The 19,983-nt window shown below is 36.4% G+C and overlaps 2 protein-coding genes across 3 annotated transcripts in view; one reads left to right on the top strand and one right to left on the bottom strand.

The window, feature by feature from the left end:
* The first annotated feature begins 830 nt into the window (after positions 1-830).
* sash3 (SAM and SH3 domain containing 3) lies at positions 831-12,400 on the top strand. The gene is made up of 8 exons (XM_030145207.1): positions 831-1,026; positions 2,986-3,081; positions 5,788-5,922; positions 7,483-7,618; positions 7,713-7,873; positions 8,488-8,700; positions 9,883-10,027; positions 11,622-12,400. Exons 1-8 carry the CDS (start codon positions 970-972, stop codon positions 11,891-11,893), a joined length of 1,215 nt encoding a protein of 404 aa, XP_030001067.1. The 5' UTR covers positions 831-969; the 3' UTR covers positions 11,894-12,400.
* A 1,350-nt stretch (positions 12,401-13,750) lies between these two features.
* Positions 13,751-19,983, bottom strand: part of zdhhc9 (zDHHC palmitoyltransferase 9) — a 40,024-nt gene continuing 33,791 nt past the window's right edge. For both annotated transcript variants that reach the window (XM_030145209.1, XM_030145208.1), the window contains one exon: positions 13,751-18,537. In XM_030145209.1, the coding sequence (XP_030001069.1) occupies positions 18,334-18,537 (204 nt within the window). In that variant the 3' untranslated portion in view covers positions 13,751-18,333. The remainder of the gene's footprint in view (positions 18,538-19,983) is intronic.

Below are 19,983 nucleotides of genomic sequence, written 5' to 3' on the forward strand. Positions count from 1 at the left end.
CAGTGCTGGTGTATGTCTGGCAGTTTATTTATCCTGTCTCCTAAACCACTTTGTGTATAAAGATGTCAGATGAGCTGGACTGTCTGACCACCTCTTTGTGATTTTTTTTAAGTAGCTGTAGCTGCTTCTGCTGCAGCTGCAGAACTGTTACTCAGTTTCTAAATATGTCATCATTAGTCTTCCACTTCCACGCTTCAGCTGCAGTGACAAATATGCGTGCGTTTGAGAGACCAAAGGCTGAAAACTCAACAACACATTTGTTACGCTGTACATCAAAAATGACCTGTGAACACAGAAATGGTAGATAACGCAACATCTGCTGTGTTGCATGATGCAGTGACAGCAAATTCAGTTCATCATTTTTGCGAAGTTTAAAGCTTGTCTGAGTTGATGACAGGAGAATTGTTATATCTGTCTGTTCTTCAGTACAGCTGTCACATTGCAGCTAGAGGTGATGTGACTCAAAAAAGACTTTTGGTTGCATTCATTTCTCTTTTGTTATCTGAGGACAGTTGAATTAGCACAGTTGGGTTTTTATAACAAAATAACAAAATTGCCTGTGTTGATGATGACTCTTGTAAATAACATTTACTTTATAGCTACATTCAGGTCATATCTGTGTTGTATAATGATATTCTCATGAACTGTTTCGTGTCTCGGCCCAGTTTTAACCACTGTGCTTACAGCACACTGCTGAGAAATACATGAACAAACCACCAGCCTGTGTGTGTGTGTGTGTGTGTGTGTGTGTGCGTGCGTGTGTGTGTGTGAGCACCAAAAACAAGGTTTGCCTCCAGTTTCTATGTGGCCATGTGACTTCCTCTCAGCTTCTGCACTTCATTCGATTGTACAGGAGCTGCTACAGCTTTGCCTTCCTCTGCTTTATCAGACAACGTTGACAGAGACAGAAAACTCTGACCCAGTAAAACCAATTTGTTCAGAGAACCATCAGGACCATAGAAGAGGAAAATGTTGAGGCGAAGGCCTTCCAACGCCTCGGAGAAGGAGCAGGTGCAGAAGAAGAAGGTAAGATGAGTTTTATTTTTTGGTTTGTTATGGAAAGTTTAGAACACAGAAACCTCCATGTGCAACAGTTTTAAGGGTACACAATGTAATCTGCTAATGAGAGTTGATTTTTATCTTTCAACATCACATTCAGCTGTTTTTTTGCACATCTCTCTGACACAGGATGTGTGCACAAGTCACCGCTATAGATGCTCAACAAAACATGGCCACAAACACTTAGACAACACACACAGCTTACATCTCAGTAATATCCAAATGTCTAAAAGAGTATGATTGTTAAGTCTAGTCTGACTGCTCTTAACTTATACATTGTATCCATTTAGAAAAGTATAGTTCCTCTATTCTGGTGAGTGAATCATCTCTGCAGATGTAGTTTGAGTCAGACCAGGCAGCTCTGTGGCTTCGGGTTGCGTCTCCATTTGGCACCATGAGAAACACAGTCGCCTACACTTAACACCAGTGCCTTATTTTCCATCTTCATCTCTCCTCCTGTGGTCTACTTCACACCTTTTCTTTGCCCGTCTCATTGTTCTCACCAGTGATCCACACATAACGTATAATTGTCAGCAGTGATAATCAATGCTCTATGACACAAGTCTCTGTCATTATCAGCTTCAGCGCAGGATTGATTTATCGGAAATCTTTGTGGCTTTTCAGGGCAGAGAGCTGTGACCATACAAACAGACGTTTGCCAGAAAGATTTGTTGTAGCTTCATACTAAAGGTCACTGAACTCATGACTGTGCTGGTGTTTTAATTGTTCTGGCTCGATGCAGAAAACACAGCTAAAAGGATCTCTGCAATGATTGGCTGGCAGCAGTTGCTCAAGCTGTGCCTGTTTCCTGTGGTTTTAACAAAGAATCAAGAAACGCAGATAAGAGGGTTCACAGTGACATTATGGAAAATTATATCAAACATTTTCCACTGAAGCAAATGAAAAAGTTGTGGAAATTATGTAAAAGCAGTAAAAACTATAGGGTTGAAAAAATGTTAACTTTTTAAGCTTCTGCATTTGGCAGGTTATGTGTGAATTTTTATCTGCAAGAGAAAGTTTCGAACCAGTCAGATTGAAACTAAAACATGCATCTTTATAGAAGATAGAAGATCGGATTTCATTTTGAGAAGACTTTTTAGGTTCATTTCCGTACAACCTGCACTTTGGATTGTTATTATTATTACTATTACTATTATCATTATAATTATTATTATTATTATTGTGTGTCTGTGTATTTATATGAGAGGTGCAAGAAACACAAAGAAAAGATAATAAATTAAAACTAAGAATTAAAGTAAAATTTATTTAAAGCCTATAGTGTATTTCGTAGTTTGAAAAATGAATGTACATATTTGTCAATATTTAACTAGTAGTTGCAGGACTTGTTTAGATTGACTACTTTGAAAAATAATGTATTAATGTCTGTTTTTCTGCAACTCAAAACTGCATTAAAATAAGTACATAAGTAACATTTATTTATGTCTTTGTGTCTAATTTTGTTGCACATTATTTTTCACACTTATTATTATTGATCAAACTATTTATTGCAAAAAGTCTCTCGTGTCACCCCCTTGTTTGCCTCTCGTCTACATTTATAAATATTTTTGTTAGCAGATTCAGTACCATCTGCAGCAAACACATGCAGGCGTTCACTGACCCAGACTGACGATGACTTTAGCTGCGATAACAGTGTGAGGAGACCCCCAAACAGTTATGCCTTCTGAGAAATCTCACCACAGATTCCTACTGTTCACACACTTGAGCCGATAAAAACATGTTGTGTGAGCGTGTGATCTGAGTTATCTGTGTTGCCTTGAAAACCAAGAAGCAACCGACTGATATGTAGTTGGAGTTCTTTTAGTTTATGGTGGCATTTGTACCTGTGTTTACCAAGTGTTAAAGCTCTTCATTTCTTCTGGGTTATTGTTTATATGATCTTAATAAAATTCATGGTGTGTTTTCCAGCTCACCCTGCAGAGGTCTAGCAGCTTCAAGGACTTTATGAAACACAAACCCACGTCTCCTGTTGTGTCAGAAAAAGAGTTCAGCTTGGAGGAGACTGTAAGTTGAACTGTTCACTCATTGTTTGTCTTCAACTTCAACTTTCAACCCTATTTATCCTTGGATAGGAAATTTAGTGTACAGCAGTGGTCATAAACACGTACACAGACACACATACACAGAAACAGCACTACCAGATGCCAACACGGTTAATTACACAAAACAGGACAACACACAATGGAGCCACCCTCTCCCTAAAACAAATGACAAAGGTCCAGTGGAGCAGTACACAAGTTAATTGCCACTAGCAGCATTGTACCCGTGGTGCCGTTGTGTGTGAAAAGTGCCTATACATTATTGTAAATGCAGCCTTCACACTGTAGCATCGTCTGCTAGCAGTAGAAATTTCATGAACGGCAGCATAACCACTTCCAAAAATGGAGTATGGCTTCAGGGATGAAGAATTCAAAGTAGAGAGAGGCTAAAATCGCCCAGCATACCTCACAACATTTGAATACGGACATAAAATTGTGCTTAGTAGATAGTCAGGTAATGTTTGTATTCATTTAGCGGTGATTGGACCTGTGAAGGCTGAGGAAAATCCGTACAAACGCCCTCCTGTGCTGCAACATCGATGGGACACAGAACGTGTATTATATAGTAGGATAATGGCCATGAGCATTAAAAGATAAATAAATAATCACATAAAAATTTTTAGATATCAGCCAAGTGGATTCAGATTGCTCTCACACAAACCATTAAAAACACACCCAGTAGGTCTTTGTTTTCAGAAGTAGAAGTAGGTATTTTCGCCGTTTTTCTACCGGACTTCCTAAATGGCAGTTCCTACAACTGTGTTATCACATTGTTCAGGACCTGTTTCACCTCCAGTTTAACATAAACCATCAGTACAGAAGTGACCAGTTCCTGAACTAACACTCAGCTGCACATGTGCACATGTCATTGCATCTAAATTCACAGAACTGTAACTTCCCGATACTAATAAAATAAAGACGTAGCGAAGAGGAGAGGAAGTAAGATGGAGAACAACTGAATGTTGCACTAAGCCCAGATGACAGAAGCACTCAGACAGGATATCCTGGTGTGAGGTATTCAAGCAGAGAGCCTCAGTCTCCCGAGAGCAGCAAAACCTGGGTCTGAACGATGCAAAAAAGGAAATCAGTCAGTGTTTTTTATTCTACAATTTTTAAGAATTTACCTGAATTTCTTTTAGTAAGATATTCTACTTAATATTGAGCTAGATTTTATCAATAAGAAGCTAAATCGGCAGATGATTGTCTGTATTTTAAGAGAAATCCCTAGCACAATTTATTATTTTAACAATATCATATTTGCTCATTAGTTTGTCTTGTTTTTACTGTATTTTGAACAGATGTATTTGATTACCTCCGCCAAGGAGGTTATGTTTTTGCCAGGGTTTGTTTGTCTGTTTGTCTGTCCGTCAGTGTGCAACATAACTCAAAAAGTTATGGACAGATTTTGATGAAATTTTCAGGGTTTGTTGGAAATGGGATAAGGAAGAAATGATTAACTTTTGGGGGTGATCGGGGGTGGGGGGGCCCACGGGGGGGCCCACTGATCAGCCTTGGCGGAGGTCTGCGCTCTCCGAGTGCTTCTAGTTATATTTTATATTTATATATTTTTTGCTAAATGTTCGATTTCTGTCTGAACATTTGACCATCGTGCTTATAGCAACACTGTACAATTATACCACAAATTGAGGAAGAGTATTAAAATGCACACACTGTAAAAAAAATTCCGTTGTTACAGAAAAAAACTGGCAGCTGTGATTACCAGAACAATATTGCAAAATACGCAACAAACCGTAAACTTATATATACGGAGTAACATGTAGATTTAACATTTTAAATATCTAGATTTAACGTTGGATTTAAATGGACTGCACTTAAATAGCGCATTTTATACACCTTCATGGTGGATAAAGCACTTTCCTAAGCCACATAACATTTTCTTCCTGTAAAAACTACAGCTTTATTTGATTTAATCATTACCACAAAAATCTTTTCAAATAAACAACTTTGCATTGTATTTTCCCTTACAGTTTTTTATGGTGCAATTTTACAACTTTTTGGTGTGAATTCTACGGTAATTTTTTACAGTGTAGTTGATCAAATGTTCAGAGTATCAAGTAGCACAAGAAAACAGCTATGATCATACCTGCAAAATGACTTTAATCTCATTAAATACATCAGACCCAGAAAGTCCAACACAACATGCATGAATGACTTTTCTGTTTTATTTTCATTTGCAGTTTACATAGAACTCACCCTCAGTGTACTCAAACTATAAAAAGAGTCACGCAGAACATCTGCTGCAACAAAATATGTCATAAAAATAACTAAACATCATTAGCTTTTATTACTCAACACACAGCTCACATTGTTCAGCTGCAGGAGCAGAGAAGTTCAACGTGATCAGAAGCTGTGCATGTAAACACCTGCCCACAAAGTGTAGGAATGTGTGTATATGCATGTGAGTTTGTGGTTAGCAAGTGTGTGTAAACCATCACCACAAAGCTTTTAGGTTGTGTCGATGAGAAGTAAAGGTTTGTCTGACACTGATGCCATGTTGAAGCATCATGAGAGTGAAGTTATGTTGAAAGGTTTCACAGCATTTTTAACTATTACTTAAACATCATTTCTCTTTCCTCAAGTGTCATCAACATCAGCCATAACAGCCAATATTTTGCATAAAAATATGTGTATGTTGTTCTTCTGATCTCAGGTGGCTGAAGGTGTCCCAGCAGAAGAAGCAGTGAAAAGTGGCCTCAAACTGGGCAAGAAATGGCGCAACGTCATCTCACGTACAATGACCCGCAAAACATCCAAGATGGTGCAAAAGGCTCTGGCTGAGGAAGGAGTGAGTCCTGTTCAGTGAAGCGACGTTAATGCAGCAGTGAATGACAAACACATGGGAATTACACTATTACACTAAATTACACCAAGTCGAACAGTTTATACAGATATAATCTTTAAAAATAGTGTAGAAATACTCTAGTAAAGTCCTTATTTCAAAGTGTTACTCAAGTAAAGCTATTATGAGCAAAATATATTGTAAGAAAAGTAAAAGTACTCAATATGCTTGTGTTATGTTGTTACATAGTTTTACATTATTTTATTTTTATCAGTACTTTGTCAATGAGCTGCCAGTTTTAGACACTATGTTATATGTCCATAGTGTAGTAGAGCATTATGCCATATAAACATGTCATATGATTTGATGGAAAAAGAAAAAGCAATAAAAAGCACAAGACACCTTTTAAATGTTTAAAAGTAAAAATATTAAATAGTAGTAAAATGAAATTTACGTAAAGTATGACTACTTCTAATACCATGAATGTTTACTTGGACGCTGCTGGTCCTTATGAATGTGATGTAGAACTGTTGGAAATAACAAGCGGATGGTGCTGGGGGAAAAAACTGACTTTGTCGCCATCTAGTGGATGAATGTATGCACAGTTCTATTTTGAACAAAGGAAGGATTTGCAGGTTCCACCTCTACACCTTCCTACACCTCCTCAGTGTGGTTCATAGCAACACCTTGAAATAATACATATTTATCTCATTTCTGAAAATCATGAATAAACACTAAATGTGTTAGTGTTCAATGTATGAATGAATGCAAAATGTATCATAAATTCCTGATCTCTATTATCTAACCGTCAGGTCTCTGTGGCTGTGTGTGATCATGTGCATTTGATCCACCTCTGTAAGAAGAACAGTAATACTCGTAATATCACAGCTTTTTAATCAAATAAACAAACAACAAATAAAGTGTTTGTCATTACTGAACACAACCACATGTTCTTTATACAGTTCTTTATACAACTTAAAGCCACAGTGATTAGATTAGTTCATTAGTTCATGGTGAACAGCATGAATTCATGATACATATTGGATTAATTCAGGCTGTAATGATGATCCATCCATAAGTGTTACCAAATTCACTTTAAATGCAAGGGTTAAATGATAATGTACTGATGGTAAGCTACTGCATTAGGCTGTATGTTAATTACAGTGAGCAGAGAAAATATGTCTGAATTCTTGCATAGTTTAAAGGTGCTGTTAACATAAGTTACGACAGACATATTAGTGTAAATGAACTGTAAATTAATAAGCATCAACATTATGTAGAAGCATTAGCACTAATTCAGCATTTAGCAGTCAGATAATTATTTTATTATTTGTTGTTTTGTTGTATGATGATGATGTTGCTGCTGCTGATTATGATTATTGTTGTTGTAAGGCCTAGTATTTTGTTACATTTGGGTCCAGACAAAATGATTATTTATTTGTAATCCAAACTGTAATTACCATCATCTGTGGTGTTTATATTATAATTTATCACCACTTTGTATCTGGACGAGAACCCTCTTTAGTTGAATTTAATGTGACTGAATCCACCTCTTTGTGTCTTCAGGGTGAGAGCGGTGAGGAGTTGTCTCCTGTCTCCCCAGACTTTCTTCCAGATCTGACTGCAGGACAGAGGACGTCCGTGTGTTCCACGGGGTCGGAGGACACGGCGCCCAGCCCCGTTAGCCGGCAGCTCTCTGGCAGTACGTCACAGTGCATTTATCACCCTGTAACAGACACCTGGAGCCCCACAGTGACCCCTGTTTGTGACACCCACCCTGTCTGACATGTGTGCAGGTAGTGACAGACAGAGTTTGGACAGCGGATACTGTCAGAGGGACAGCATGAGGCTGGACGAGAACATCAGCTCCAACTATAACGGACCCTTCTGTGGTCGGGCCCTGGTCCACACTGACTTCACACCGAGTCCTTATGATATAGAGTCCCTGAAACTCCAAGTGAGTCTCATCAGAGAGAGGGGGTGGGGGTGGGGGGGCGCTCCTCTGTCTCCTCTACTGTCTCGTCATGTCGTCCTCTCGGGAGCTTGTTAACCACAAAACAAGAACAGTCGTTTTTATTATTATTCCTGAAGCCACAGTTTAAGATACATGACAGGACTGCCAAGTGCTGGTTTCAGAGAAGAATATTTCAGCAGTGATTCAGTCTCTGAAATGTCTGAAAGAAAATATAAAAGTCTGATTTTATTTGTTAGGCTGCAACTGTAGAAATTCGTATATTCTCATACATAATAATACAATATAATGAAAAAAATATAATTATAGAGAGAACAAAACTTACTGAAGCAAAATGTTTTATTTATTTTGTTATTTTTCAGTTAGTTTTATTCTCTTCCATTGTTTTTATTTCATTTGTGTAATTCAACAAAACTGATGATGATGCATACGATGGAAACTCACATGTTTTGTTTTTATCTGATTTTTTGTTGAAGTCTTGATCATTTTTTGAGATCTGTGTGAGATGAGTGTATAAATAGAATTACATTTGCACCTTTCTGTGCTCTGTCAACACCATGATAACGTCACATTATACTCATAAATTGTCTCTATCACAGAAAGGAGACATCATCTACATTATTGAAAAGCCTCCTGTCGGGACCTGGACCGGGAAACTCAACAACAAAGTGGGCTCCTTTAAGTTCATCTACGTCAACCTCCTTCCAGATGAAAGCCCCCCGGCCCGGAGGAGACGGTGCAACAACAAGACCAACCGAAACAAATCCAAACCCAAAACTCTGGAGGAAGTCCTGGACAGCATCGGACTCACCGTAAGACATTTATACTAAGATACTTATACTCTTGTCTGATAGTTTACTTAAGTGAAGTGTTAGTATAAGTGTTATATTATTACAGTGCAGTTGTATCTTGTCCTCAGAACAAGGACAAACAGATTCAAAGACAGTTTCTTCCCAAAAGCTGTCACCACACTTAACTGTAATAACTCTGGGGTAAAGTTAGAACTCTGGTTTTCTTTCTGTTCTACTGCTTCCCTCAATGTCATCCTCAGAATCGCTTTCCATAATGTGCAAGAATCCCTGAAATGTGAATTATGTGCAATAAGTATAACTGAGCAATAATCTTCTGTCCTGCAATAACAATGCAATATTTATCCAAAAATAAATGCACTATTTTATATATACCTGGTTCATAGGTATATATACTGTTTTACATAGATATACATACTGTTTTTATAGGAAATACATACTGTTAATACTGTTCATAGATACACATACTGCCAATACTGTTAATACTATAAACTGTGCCTATTCATATTTTATCCAATTTTAATTTTATTCTATTTTGCTCTATTCTTATGTTACTTTGTTAAATTGTAATTTTTTTAAAATTATATTTTCTTATATTTTTTTCATTTTTGTAATTTTATTTTGGCTCTATTCTTATTTCTGTACCTCTGGTGTTTTAAAAATATTGCTGCACTGACTGAGGTTGCACTCCTAATTTCATTGTACATACAATGACAATAAAGGCTATTCTATTCTATTCTATTCTATTCTATTCTATTCTATTCTATTCTATTCTAGTAGTCATTGTGCAGTAAAATGGTCAATGTTTTGCTGTCTTTTTATTTCTTGTTTTTTGGATTCATATTACTGCTGCATTCATATGTTGAATACTTTGTTATTTTTTTTACTTAAATCTACAGCAATTCATCATATTCTGTTATATCATCACATGTTTTGTAATGTCAAAGTCACTGTAAATACTCAAGAAAAGTCTAAGTACTTTAAAATTGTATATGTATGTATAATATTAAAGTCAGATACATGACATGAATACTGAGTGCTGGTTAAACTCCACAGCTGGATGATTTTATCTGTTGTAGTTGATGATGAATGATGCTGTTCTCCTGTGTTTTTCAAGTTGTTCCACTACACATGAAAACGTCTCTCACTGTGTTGTGTTTGTGCTGATTCTGTTGTGTCGTTCAGGAGCTCAGTTCGTTGCTGTCGATGCACGGTTTCCAGAGTCTGGAGGATTTCGCAGGACTGAAGGAGTCTCACCTCAATGAGCTGAACATCACCGACCCAGAGCAGCGCTCCAAGATCCTGAACGCCACCGACCTCCTGAGAGACTGTAGGTTCACACTGACATAGTGTAACTCACTGTGTGGTGTTTTCTTTATAATGTGTGACTACTAGTTACTATTAACCCATAAAGACCCGGTGCTACTTTCATGTCAAATGATTTTTTCTATATATTTGACATTGCCTAAATGATTTAACACCATTTATTATAAAACAATTCTTTGCATTTTTCATTTTTCCTGTAAAAATCAGGTAATTTCCAATATTTAATTCACTGATTATGCAGTTGTTCATTAAAGCTCAGTTTAAAGTTGATGGTTATTATTTCAAAAACAGAGAAAACTGAAGAAAACTGACTTTTCCAGTAAAACATATAATTAACTGAACATAAAACAAGTATCTCCATCCACTGCCATTGATCAAACTCCATGGGTTTTACTCTTGAATAAATGTTGTAGAAGATGCTGGTGTTTCCACGTTCACTACGGAGCCTCTGAACGTCCAAATGGGTCATATATGATGACCGTGAAAAGATGACAAACTGCATTTTACACCAATTATTACATGTACTGATAGAATTATTGGATCAACAGGTATTAAAAAGTTTAGATCAGTAAAGGATTTTGGTCAGTGGTGGATGTTTGGGTCTTTATGGGTTAAGACGAAAGTTCTACCAAATGGAGAATATAACAACTGGTTAAAATGCAGCACATTGTTAAAGATAAACTAGATTTACAACCTTGGTGACATTTGCCGCCTTCAGAAAGTCAGTGTGTAGTTTGACCCACATGTCAAATGTCTGAGTTGTAAACAGCTCCACCTAGTAGTGATTTTCCCACAAGGTTTCTCACATGGTTTCACTTAAATAAACAATCAAGTCATTCAATATCTCTCCAAAAATCAAAGATTTCAGTACAAACGCACCAAGAATGAAACACATTTGTGCATAAGGACTGTTTTTTCTTCTGTTGTTTCCCATTATTTACATGAAAATCCTTCAGATTCACCTTTTGTCCCGTTTACATAAATAAATAAAAATAAACTGGACTATAAAGTCATTTAAACCAGCTCCACCTCCAACGCTAAAAGTAACATGCAGCGACAACACTGATGTTTCAGTGTTAATAATCTCATGGTGTCTGTCATATACAGTCTATATTTTGCTGTATATCAATGACTGAAAGACAAAGCCTTTCTGAAAAATGCACTTTGTTTTCAAAACTAAAAAAACTTGCTGTTTTCTTGCAGAACACAATAAATAATACACTGTTTTTACTTTTTACAAATAGTATTCTGCAAGAAAACAACATGATATTTAAAATTTTCCAAAAAAAAGTGCATTTTCTAGATAAGAGATCACTTGGCTACTGATATAAGACTGAAAAGATAGATTTTTCATGTTGGACTTTTACTTTTAATCAAATGATTTTACATTCTAACATTACAATATCTGTCACAGCTTTAATGAAATTCATTTAGTGTTTTATTGTGTTTGTTCACAATTTAGACAACCTGCCTCAAAATTACTCTTTGAAGTCTCCAAACAATTTAAGTGTGTTGAATTCAAGTGTATTAAAGATAAAATATCAAATTTTCTTGTGAATTTCAGTATTAAAATGTGACTATTTTTTGTGTCTGTGTAGCTGAGGAGGAGTCAGAGCCAGAGGAGGAGGACAGATCCGGAGAGAACGCCAAGGAGCCGAGAGATTCAGGATGTTTTGAGAGTTCAGACACGCTAGAGGGTGGACGTGAAGAGCCGAAGACAGAAGAAGAAGAAGAAGAAGAAGAGACCCAGGAGGAGACGTCAGAGGAAAAGTCGAACCAAGAGGCAGAGGAGTGTGAAGGAAACCAGACGGACGAGCTCGACGCCGTACAAGAGCAACTGGAGGAGCTAAGGGTGGAGGAAAATTCCTGAAAAGCAATGGAGAAATGCACAAACTTCTGGAAAAATCCTGATTTTTGGGGACTCTGTCGATGAAGGTTTCAAAGATAAAGCTCTTCATCATTAGAGAGGACAATGTCAGGTACAAACATTCACATATATCTGTTTTTCTCAGTTTGTTTAGTCTGTTAAACATAATATCAATCTCTTCAGCTGTAAATGTATGGGTGAGATATTGAGAGAAGAATGGGTTTGGTGTCACCACGGTATCAAAGAAGCATTTAAGTTTTCTTTCTCTTTGTTTTCTATGTTTGAAATGTTTTTTTGTGTTTGTTTCGTTTGGTTTTTTTTGTGCAGTCCGAGACAACTACGAATGTAAAATATATTCACATATTTGCCACATCCATTGAAACAAACTGTTACCTTGAACAACTTTGTTTTCATTGTGTCAGGTACGTTCCACAGATGCCGTTATTAAACTGAAAACTGGTAATAATGATGTAAATACAACTTGAAATAAACATAATACGTTGACTTCAATTTTATCTTGACATTTTTAAATATTGAATGACTATATTTTCTGACAAAGTAACCTTCATACCTCAGTGTTTACTTATCAGGTTTTCCTACATTCATCAGTCTTATTTCAGTGAATGAGTTTGCTCCGTTGTCATGGTGATGGTTGGGTCACATGACTTTGGGATAGAACTGCAGCTGAACCATCTCCATGACAACAGATGAGCTCCTGCTATTAAAGTGATGCAATGAAAAAGCAGATTACTGACACCAAAGTTCAGGCTTGTTATAAAAGTAAAACTTCCAAGATTACAAATTAATCTTTCCGGAGGAGACAGAAAGACAAATTTAGATATTAAAACAACACCGTGAAGATACTTGTATACAAGTTTAAGTACTCACAGAGCAGTAAAATGGCTCCTGTCAGTGTTTTACTGTTATACATGATGTTTTTGGATTGGCTGTGTTCATGTGTATATTTTATTTTGGTGTTATTGAGCTCATTTGAACTACTTTCTAAACATATATATTATAAGATATTTTAATATTTTATAAGATCATCATATGTTTGTAATATTTCTAAAATGTCAACATTTTAAGAGCTCAGAAAAACAGATCTACTTTTGAGTTTTACACTTTAGCATAGGAAGAATGAGAATTTCCCCAACACATGAACCTTCTGCTATGTCTGAAAGACCTTTATCGCTAAAAAAGTCAACAACTTTTTAGATTTGTGGCTTTTATTAAACAGAGAGTTGATGAAAAATTAACTGAAGGTGGCAGGCATGTTGTTTAGTAAAAAAAAGTACAATATCCTGATCCAAAATATAGTGGAGTTGAAGTATAAAGTAACAGGAGGAACTACAAGTATCTTAAATATGATCAATAAACCTCAGTAAAACTAGGCCTTTCTGTTGAAGAGATTCCTCCCACTGTGATTTTAGTTTATTTTTAACCAAAATAACAACACTCTGCTGAAATACAAGCATGTAAAGACACTGCAGTAGTGTTTTCTTGGATCCCTCTTTTCCCACATACCTTCCACCCACATTATGAAGAAAATTAAGCGTTACTTTCGACACAGTTGCACAAATGATCATAATCCGCTTCACAACCTGCTGAAAGATGTAAACACTCACAGGCTACATCGCATGTGTTGACAGACAACCTCTGATGGATATCTAATTCATTATTCTTGAAAACAAAATATCCCAAGGCTGATGTACCGGTAGAGAAATTACAGTCCTGTAGTGTTCGATATTATTCTTGGCGCTTCTATATGAATATTTCATAAACTGAGGGAGTGCAGATACAGTCAGGTGAGCAGAGTTACATATGAAAAAAAAAAAAAAACTCCTTTAAAAAGACACATGATAATAAGGCATTATTGTTTATTTACCAGACACATTGATCATGTAAAAAGAAGTGAAGTAAATTGAATGAAATACATAGAATCACAGTGTTGATACTAAACAAAGTGAACATAAATAAGAATTCCTTCGATGGTATAGTTCTGTATCTGTATACATAATGCAATTTAATAGGTTGATCAGAGCATTCAGATCTGATTATGTCATATGTAATACAGAAATCATACATACAAGAACTCAGCTCGGTCGCTCTGCAGACTCACAGAGCTAAAAACTGAGGTTCGCCAGTCAGTCCCTTTAAAATCTGCTCTGAAACACAAACGTCCCTTCTTTAATATCAATCAAATACATTCTTGCTTCTCAGTGACAAGCAAATAATACAACAAACAGCCTTCAGATACTTTCCACAAACACAACCCACCGAGTTCAGCCACAGAAACTGGCCGTGGTTTAGTACTTCATATTGGAAAATCAACATTTCCTCGAGAGTTTTTCCAACAAATGTTACATTTCTTTAGCTCACACAAACTATTGCAACACAATATACAGCATCTATTAATACAGATGTGTCATTAATCTTTACTGGTCTCAACTGAGTGCATTGGAGACAAAGTAAACAGAGGTAAAAGATTTAACCTTGAGCTGAAATACAGTAAGAGAAAATAATCTGCAACCATTTGAATAAATACTTCAGAAAGTAAATTATAGTTGGAAAAAAAAAAGATTAAAAAAAATTCACTGGCTGCAGATTTATAAAATTATTCACCTTCTTGGATGCTCTTTGGGTTTTTATCAAAACTGAACATATCAACTTTTAACCATTTTCTGAAACAGTTGATTAATCCAGATAAAAAACACACGGGTCAATAAATAGATTATACTGGTTGTTTCAGGTCTACATTAATCTTTTTCCTGTCAGTTGGTTTTCATTCTTAAACTGGCAGGCACATGTTACAATAAAAATAACCCTACAGCCGTCATTACAGCTGTATATATACATCCATATACTGCTCCTATAATCCTTCATGTAACCATTCCTGTTCATGTGTTTGTTTGGTCGTACAATAAGGGAGCAATCCTGCCAATAAGAGTTGAAGTTATTTAGGAGCATTTAAGACTTTTTTTTTTAAATTTAATAATAAATATTCTTGGGCAGATCTCAAAGTCTGATGCAATACTGGTGACACACTAGGATTTCTACACAAGTATATTTCACAAACACTAAGTCTGTCTTGCATACAACACAATCACTAATACAAACTCTCGCTATCAGCTAACATCATTTAAATAGTAAGAATTAGCTTCACCGTCTCTCGATTATCTTTGTGTGAAATCTGTCCCCTCGAGCGATCTCCATAACCAAACCAAAATGTGTGAAAAATAGTGTGAAAAGAAACGACTGAACACATCTCCCTCCTTCTCTGCGATAATGAGTCTGCTGGAAGCTGCTCGGCCTTGAGCGTAGGGATAACTGTCACAGTAAAAGTGCAGGGGGGAAAGAGGAGACAGGAGAGGGAGTTTAATCTGAAAGATATTTTTTTTTTACGGAGGGGGAGAAGGCAGAGATCGGCAGGAGAAGAGACGTCTCTCAGGAAGATCAGCTGTGGTGTGATTTACAGGAGGAGGTGCACAAGCTCACAGGCAGAATAACTAACACTGATCACACATATCTTAAAAAAACCATGCTGCTTATCTGTCCTCCTCACTCATCTGCTAAGAGGATTTCAGTACATTTATACCTGCAAAAACTATGTACAATTTAACAATGGCTATGCTTAGTTTTTGCTTCATTTAGTTTAACTCGGTGATTCCCAACATGAGGATCTGAAACCCACAAAATAATGAAATAATGAAGCGTTAAAACTATCCGAGGGCTCCTGTTTTTAATCTTATTCTATCAATACAGAGATAATAGTTTAATTGTTCTAGTCCACAAGTGAAAACCTGGTAAAAATGTCCAAAAAAAGTCCATATTTCGTCTTTCCTTTACTGGTTATTACTACATCATAGTGGCAACAATATTAAATACAACAAATTCACTTTGTCTTTAATTGATTGTTCTTAAAGGTACAGGTTAATGCTGTGGCAAAAGTATAAACCTAGACCTGAGTGCAGATGTACTTAACGTGACTTATCACAGATTATAGATCCCTATGGAGGCCCATTTCAGTCACTGTGATGACAAAAAAAGCTCCTGTAAGTCCAAACTAGGAGTTAGTATCTGATAATAAGGATCTAGAAGCTTGAAATAATAAGATGTTTTTTTGTATCTAAAATTTTTACATAGTATCTGTTTTTTGAGCTATCGCTTTTTCATGATTTTTTTTTTATCTTCAGATACTAAGGCAAGATTTCACGAGCATTTTTGTAGCTGAAAATCTGAAACAAGGTTATAGGTACATTGCATATATTTGGTCCAGTTAGTTTTACTTCCATATGATGCTGATGTCATCATCTATGTATGCTGTTGTCTAAACTGCTTTTTTTTTTTTAAGCATCCTCTGTTTTCAGATTGTTTTTCTTCTTTGATGTTTTTTTTTGCTGCAATAGCTTTGTGTAATTTCCTGAGATTTGTCTGAAAGTCTTAACTATCCAAAAAAGTGTGACAAAAAATGCTGGAAAAAGTGCCTTCAAATTGTGTTTTTTTTGTTTGAGGTGCTCTTTGGATGCTGATATATATGCACACGAGATGCAAAAAAAAGAGTGTTATTTCTTGAGTGTCCAAAAGTGCGACAGGGACCACCTCTGTTTGGTCCAGTGGAGGGTTAATACCTGTGCGTTTGCTTCGGACTAAATTTAATAGTCTGAAAATCCAAACCAAATGAGCAGTGAAAGTGTTCTGAAACACTGTTCTGATTTACAAGATTTTTTTTCCCCCAAACACAGTCAAGGAAATGGGCTTTCATAGTTGTTAAAATGTAATTTATCCCTCTTTTTGAATACTGCCTGAAAAAAAAAAAAAACAAACATCTATTATTACCCATAAAAACTCATTACAGTTAGGTAATTCTGCATGTTTTGTCTATAAATTTCTCATCTCTATATCTTAACGTAATTGTAAATGACAGAAATCTCAAGGATTTTTTAGTCTTAAATACAGGTTTGATTTAAGACATAATTTTACTAAGTCTAATTATTACATACATGCCACATAAGCACCGTCTTCAGTACAAATCCTGCTCGGTCCACCTTTGTTTGCAGCTGTTTCAATCATTTCAGACCACATAAAACTCTCGTGGGTTTAGATTCACAGGTTGGGAACCGCTGGACTAAACAGTGTATGAATGTTGGCATTTCTCATTTAAAACTGTGTTTATAGTACACTACATCTTCTCTGTTGGTTGACCTCAGTTGCATCTTAAAGTGCAACTGTTGTGATAAGGCACTGTTACTAGTGTCTGCGATCATCAGAAGTCAGGCCTTTACTCACACACTCAACACTTGCACTGTGTGTGAAGCGATTTCAGCTGTCGTCGCATTACATCCTCAACGGTATAAAAACGGAAGGACAGGCGTCGTCTGGACCAGATCACTTATTCTAAAAAAGATGCACATATCAACAGTACTGAATGCAGCAATAACAGAATAAAAGGTAGATTTTTACTTGCCTGGAAGGAGCCTTTAGGACCTTTCTAGGGCTGGGTATCATTCAATACCAAAACCATGCATTCTTACCTTCCACTCAAATCCATTAAATCAAAAAGACATGAGGACGTTGGTTTTGCACAGATGCTTTTCTGCGCAAAACACATTGTTTCAGATCTTTTGTAACTATGAGAAGTGTGAAAATTGTTTTGGTTCATAATGAGATTTTAGGTTATTAATTGGAAATAATATGTGTGTAACATTACATTACACGGCCGATAACCAGCCTTTCTTTGTACAATCAGATTTAGAAGAAGGTATTTTACGCTACTCAACTGTATCTAAGCATAAAACTATTGAAGTCTGGTACCCAGCTCTAGAAAATACAGCTTAACATTTGCATGTCTTCCCCCTGCCTGGACATCCCTGTGTACTCAGATGTAACCCTTCTACTCACAAAACGCTGCTTATTCATCCCTCTTATGATTTGCATAGGGCATGTTATATGTGCACAACAAAAACTGACTACGTATGAAGTTTTACACATGTCCAGAAGTAATATTGTCTTTGCCAGACATAAGAGTATATTTGCACTGGCCTCTCACAATAAATGCCATTTTAAATAAACAAAAAAAGTAGTACTGATAATCAGAGAGAGCCCACAGGTGACGTTTCTCTGCAGTTTCTCCAGCAGTGTGTTCCCCTCTGGGTCTTTTCCATGCAGTGTTCAGGACACAGAGGAATCTGCTGACTTCCCACTAAGTCACCCTCCTCCCTCAGGAGTAAATGTCAATCAAACAGCTCTGCGGCTACAGGAGACGAGAGGAGGGAAGAGGAGGAGCTGCTGCAGTAACTCTGCTCCTCTGGTGGAATGTAGGGCAGGAGTCAACGAATAACTGAGTCACCCGCGCAGTAATCAGAGATTGATTGTTAACGTTTCATTTCCTGACCGTGCAGGATGCTGAGGGAGGGCCCGAGGACAGGAGCCGCCCCCTCATGCAGCTAATGGGTCTTGTCCTTGGCGATGGATGTCTCTGCATCAGTCTCGGGCGAAGCCAGGGGCGGGACCTTGGTAGCGGGGGGATGCTCCTCTTTGGGGGAAGAGCTTTTCTCTGCTGAGGCAGCGATACTCGGCTTGGCATCATCAGGTGTGTGCTCATTAGGGATGAGTGGAGCTGTGGGTTTCTGTAGGCAGAGGATAGCATGCTGGGAAAAAAATGCAAATTTACAGTGAGACACATGAAAACACCGCAATAATCTTAATCTAAAGCACCAAATGTAGTCACTTACGTTTACATTTATAGTGATAATGCATACAGGACTAGACTTTCAGAAGTACATAATCTGATCCTAATCATGTTGCATTTATTTAACAAAATCATAACAATCCCCTCCATTTGCCTGCATAAAAACAACTAGAAGAAACTAATAAAAAAAAGAAATGAAATGAAAGAAGCATATTTCATCACATTTTCCACATTGTTTTCCACTTTGTAATATTCAACTGATCTAAACAAAAACATACATTTTGAAATGTTTTCTTTCCTGTGTTCATTGTTATTCTTATCCATTTTTCAAATGCACTGAGTGTTATTTTTACTGGTTATTTTCAGTGCTGAATTTCTGATTATTTTCTCAGCTAACAGATTTGTTTGGTCTATAAAACATCAGAAAAAAGGTGAAAAATGCTAATCAGTATTTTGAAAAGCTCAAGGTTACATCTGCAGATGTGCCGTTTGGTCTACAACACAAAGATATTTAGTTTACGGTCATAAAAAAATCTGAAAAGTAGTTGATTGGTTGTTGAAATTAACTGTAGGTGACTAACAAATCAGTGGTGGCAGTTCTGATACAGTATGTCCATGAATAAACTATTGGCGGGCTTATATTATAGTTGTGGCATAAAATAAACAGAAAGATGATTAAATCAGTTCTAAATAAAGTTTCAGTTTCATTTATTTTGAATATGCAACAAAACAAAAGTAATCCTACTTAACCCTTAGAAATAAAACTAATTGCAAGAAAACATGAAAAAAAGTTAAAAAGTTATTTGTGTCACAGTGAATCTTCAACAAAAGCACTGCATATTTTAAGATGATGCATACTTCACAGTTACTGAGATTTGTAACGATTTAATTTCCTCAAGCATAATTGTGAAAAATCCTTTATAAATAGTACTATTGATAACAACAGTACAAAACAATCTACTGTGAGTTACGATATGTATTTTATGTACAATATGTATAATATGAAATTATCTGTTAGGATTAACCCATAAAGACCCAAACATCCACCAGCGTCTAAAATCATCTACTGATCTAAACTGTTTACTGTTGATCCACTAATTTTATCAATGCATGTAAATAACTGGTCATCAGATATGACCAATTTGGACCTTCAGAGGCTCCGTAGTGAACGTGGAAACACCGTCATCTTCTACAACATTGATTCACCAGTAAAACCCATGGAGGTGGATCAATGACAGTGATGGACACACTTGGTTTATGTTCAGTTAATGATATATTTTACCGAAAAAGTCAAGTTTTCTTCAGTTTTCTCTGTTTTTAATATGATAAGCCTCAACTTTAATCTGAGCTTTTATGGACATCTACATGATCAATAAATTAAATATAGAAAAATACCTGATTTATA

The sequence above is a fragment of the Sphaeramia orbicularis genome, chromosome 10, assembly GCF_902148855.1.
Source record: "Sphaeramia orbicularis chromosome 10, fSphaOr1.1, whole genome shotgun sequence".
Lineage (NCBI taxonomy): Eukaryota > Metazoa > Chordata > Actinopteri > Kurtiformes > Apogonidae > Sphaeramia > Sphaeramia orbicularis.